We start from the raw sequence: 4,205 nt of genomic DNA on the forward strand, positions 1-4,205 counted from the left end.
TGTAAGAGAACTTTGATAGTCCCAACTGAAGACAACAATATATGGCTGTGGTCTGTGGTCTGTTCATATTTACCCAGATTTATGATTTATGCTTCCTGCCAGAGAAATAAAGCTTGTTCTGGTATCTTATTATTATATCATTTATCAGACTTATATTGGACAATTTGTTTGTTTGATTTTGTTCATTTTTTTCGTGCTTGTGGGTGGTTGGCGGGTGCTCTGATGTGGTTTGCTCCTTATTTCCTTTCAAACATCTATCGTGGGTGGTTGACGGGTGCTCTGGTGTGGTTTGCTTCTTCTTCTTTCCTATCAAACATCTATCGTCCTTATCTCCCCTTCTTCTTTTTTTATATTTGTTGCTCTCTTGTAACACCTCTAATCTTCTGGCGCTCATATGACCTTATGCTGTTGCGAGCGCGGTAAAACCTCTACTAAAGCTTAAAAAATCATCTTTCGTCCATATATCTCCTCCTTTTTTAAATAATGTGTTTGTTACTCTCTTGTAACACCTCTAATCTTCTGGCGCTTATAATAGTATGACCGTATTGTGTTGCAAGTGCCGTAAAAGTCTTACTAAAAGTAAAAAGAAAATCCTTCTTTTCTATGAATTTGACTTTTTAGTAACACCTCTTTAAACCTTCGTCATTTATTTGACCTTTTTGTGTTACAAGTGTCGTTTAACTCTTACTAAAGCTAAAACTAAGATATCTAATGGTCAAGGGGAGGTCAGATAGAGAAACAATGTGCGCAGTTAGGGATAGATCTAAACTTTCACATGGTCAAAAAAACAAAAAACAAAACAAAAACAAACGAACCTCCAGCCTGTTCATTTCAACTCTGTTCTGCAACAGAAAGTGTTCTTAAACATCCTCCTGAACTTTGAACTCATCTTGAAATAGACGAAAATGTTCACGCTGGAATTGACGCCCTCTAGCGTGTCGATGAAAGACCAGACGACCTGGAAGATATTTCTGTAAGGCCCGACGACGCTATAGTCGGGGAGAAACAACATGAGTGCCATATTGACTGAGCTCAGGCTGTAGCAGACGACGAAAACGACGCAGATGATCACCACCATCTTCACCACCTTTTCGTCCTTTCGCGCTATGGCTTCCTTTTTGTCGACGTCACCGGAAGCCGTCTGCATGCGCCATTTTGTTTTCACGGTCAACTTCCGGACTAAAATCGCTGTGCACGTGACCACGATAAGAAATGACGTCAGCAAGCAGAAATTGTTGATGGCGAACGAGATGCCTTCCAACGCCTGCCCGTCTGGCGTGATATAGACAAGTCGGAGGAGAGTCGTGTTTGTTTCAAGGTCGACCGTCTGCCGGAAGTGCATGGAGCAGAAGGCGGGAATAACGGCAGACAACATGGTCACGTAGATGGTCAGGACCGCCAGCTTTGTTCTCCTGGGGGTCACCAGACTTTTGACCTGAGTGGAGAGAAAGACAAAACGTATTCTTTGGCGTGCGAAAGGAACATACAGTATAATTGTGATACAAATACGCGGGCGCACGCACACACACACACACACACACACACACACACACACACACACACACACACACAACTCACCTGTAACGGAAAGACCACACACACAGACACCTCTCCACTGCCACAAAGGCTGTGATCAGACAGACAGACAGACAGACAGACAGACAGACAGACATCTCACCTGTAGCGGAAAGACCACACATAGACACCTCTCCACTGCCACAAATGCTGTGATCAGACTGATGACCCCCCCCCCCCCCCCCCATAGACTCATCTCTCACTGGATGGGGGTAAAGGGAACAAAAGACACTCCTTTCTCCCCCCCAAAAAATGGTGTGTCCGACGGGACGGGCCTCCGGTTGGAAACACTCCCCTGCGCGGGAAGCCTGCGGGGAAAAGGCCACCCCCAGCCCTTTCTCCCCGCCCAAAAACCCTGTGATAAACTGAATGACCCGGAAAAAGACTCCCTGTGGCCAGCTGGCGGTCAGGTACTGCACGCCCAGGTAGTCCAGTTGGCGCGCTTTCCCGCCCTCCCAGGCCAGTAGCAGCGGGTTGCGGCAGACGCTGGCCCATAGCAGGCTCAGGACCGAGCCCAGGTCGGTTTTTGGGGACCCTGGGGGGTTTTTGGTTTTTTTTTGTGGGGGGGGGGGGGGGGGGGAGAGAGAGGACGTGGGGAGGGGGGGTTGTTCAAATTGTATTCTTATTTTTAATTTCTTTTTGTTATTTATTTATTTGATCTTTTAAATCATAATTTATATGTATGGTTTTTTAAATTTATTTAAGTCTATGTATTTTTAGATTATTCATTTGCAAGTGGCTATTCTCCGGCGTCATAACTAGGCCCAGTAAGTCTACCTTTCATTATATTTTATCTATGGTAATGGTCTAACATAACTTTATTCATTTATTTCCAGCGTCCATTTGCTTATTTTAAAATAATGATTCTGTTTATTTAAACGAACAAAATTGATCTTGTGTCTAAAATCCTGTCCAGCCATATATGGTATAGCTTGCTGTTTCACTTATTTCTTGTTGTTGTAATTTTCGATCAATTTAACTGATGATATGTCGCGACTTCAGTGCTTTCTTGTCGTTTCTTCTAGTACCCAACATAATTCTAAATTGAGGAATTGGGGCAGTTTGTGTCTGGAAACCTATCGTCTGTATCAATGGAAGTGGCACGAAGTGGCACGAAGTGGTAAAGTTGTGGGAATTTCTTTCCAAGACACACAGATGAGAGAGGTATTTGCAAATCTGCGCCGACAAATTCTTAGTAATTAGTAATAGACCGGCGGCGCGACGCCGGAGAATATAGCTTCTGATCTATTGACCGGCGCGACGCTGGAGAATAGCTACTTGCTATTCATTTATTTATTTATGCGCATTCTTTCTCACTAACCCCCCTCCCTCCTCACCCAACTTTCTCAAATTAAAACGTGAAAAAAAATCTAAACCATCTCATTTTTTCGATTTATCCCACAAACACAGAACGAAGACATTTATTTTATCAAAACACATTACCCAAATGAGATGAAAATTCAAAGAAGGGACTAACATTACCAACAAAAAAGGACATTGGGGGCTCTCGTGGCCTAGAGGTTAAGGTGTTGGCCTCTCATTCAAAGGTGCCGGGTTCGATTCCGGGTAGTGACCAAAAAATGTTCTTCTCTAAAATTGTCTCCTTTCACATCCTATCCTGATCTCTAACAATGTTCTGTTGTCTGCTTTCATTTCCACTTTCTGCCCCCACCCCATCACCTCCTTTGCCCCCTCCTCTGGGCTCCTGACTCTTTCTGCAGCCTTTCTACACCACAGACACTCCTTGGCTCCTCCTAACTGCTGTCTTTCTGCCACACCCCTGATCTTCTGGTAGGAAAGATCTACACCTAGCCTTCTCGGACAAGGGCGAAAAATCTCGGAGGGCCAGTGTGCAAGTTGCGCACGTTAAAGATCCCTTGGTGGTCTAAAATCGATAAGAGCAGGCTTCGGCCGCCACCCGGGCAAAATTCAAAATTTCCTACCAACGAAAAAGCATTAGGTGTGTCCCTCGCGCTCATATGACCTTATGCAGTTGCGACCACCGTAAAACCCTATACTAAAAAAAACAACAAAATGGACATTACCTGAAAAGGCAATATTGACGGTGTCCTTCAGCCCGAGTTTGACAAAGACCACAATGTTGAGGATGTTGCTGAGTACACCAAACGTGCACACCACGTCAACGATGATGACGTAGTTCAGCAGCTCAAAAAAAGCTCTCGTGTCGTCGCTCACCAACAAAGTCCGCCACAGTGGCTCATTCAGTGACTTCCCTTCAGCTTCTACGTCATCCGCGAGAGCAATGGCGGAGCTTCCATTTCCGGTGCCCGGCACAGACGACTGGGAATCTTCAAAGATGGAGAGATTCGTGTCGTTCGCGATACCAAGTATGGAGAATAACATCGTGCGGTTCATGGAATCATACGGCGTCGTTAATCCTGTCTGCTCGTTCTCATCTATTATCTATTTGTGGTGGCCAAATGTTGCTATTCAAAAGGCTTTTTAATGGCTGCATCGATCGACATGCGGTTTTCGCCAAAAAATTGTTTAAAATATTCTCCAGATCATGGCGCCCTTGGTTTTTTTTTCAGTTTTGAGACAGTCTTGCTGCAAAAAGCTAAATTTCTTTATTTCGCCGATCGCTTTTGTAGGCCGACGCTTCTGTCTCT

General features: G+C 44.6%; 1 protein-coding gene across 1 annotated transcript; it reads right to left on the reverse strand.

Moving 5' to 3' along the window:
• Window positions 1–826: 826 nt before the first annotated feature.
• LOC101849169 (G-protein coupled receptor 39-like) lies at window positions 827–3,939 on the reverse strand. The gene is made up of 3 exons (XM_035972987.1): window positions 3,621–3,939; window positions 1,842–2,110; window positions 827–1,435 (listed from the first exon to the last, which is right to left on the reverse strand). Exons 1-3 carry the CDS (start codon window positions 3,937–3,939, stop codon window positions 827–829), a joined length of 1,197 nt encoding a protein of 398 aa, XP_035828880.1.
• Between the last annotated feature and the right edge of the window lie 266 nt (window positions 3,940–4,205).

This window comes from Aplysia californica, unplaced genomic scaffold (assembly GCF_000002075.1).
Source record: "Aplysia californica isolate F4 #8 unplaced genomic scaffold, AplCal3.0 scaffold00941, whole genome shotgun sequence".
Classification (NCBI taxonomy): Eukaryota; Metazoa; Mollusca; class Gastropoda; order Aplysiida; family Aplysiidae; genus Aplysia; species Aplysia californica.

Coding starts and splice junctions, on each gene's coding strand:
- LOC101849169 (XM_035972987.1), bottom strand. CDS start 3,939: ATGTTATTCTCCATACTTGGTATCGCGAACGACACGAATCTCTCCATC. Junction 2,111..3,620: donor CGTCAATATTGCCTTTTCAG/GTAATGTCCATT, acceptor AAAACCCCCCAG/GGTCCCCAAAAACCGACCTG. Junction 1,436..1,841: donor TCCAACCGGAGGCCCGTCCC/GTCGGACACACC, acceptor CTCTCCACTCAG/GTCAAAAGTCTGGTGACCCC.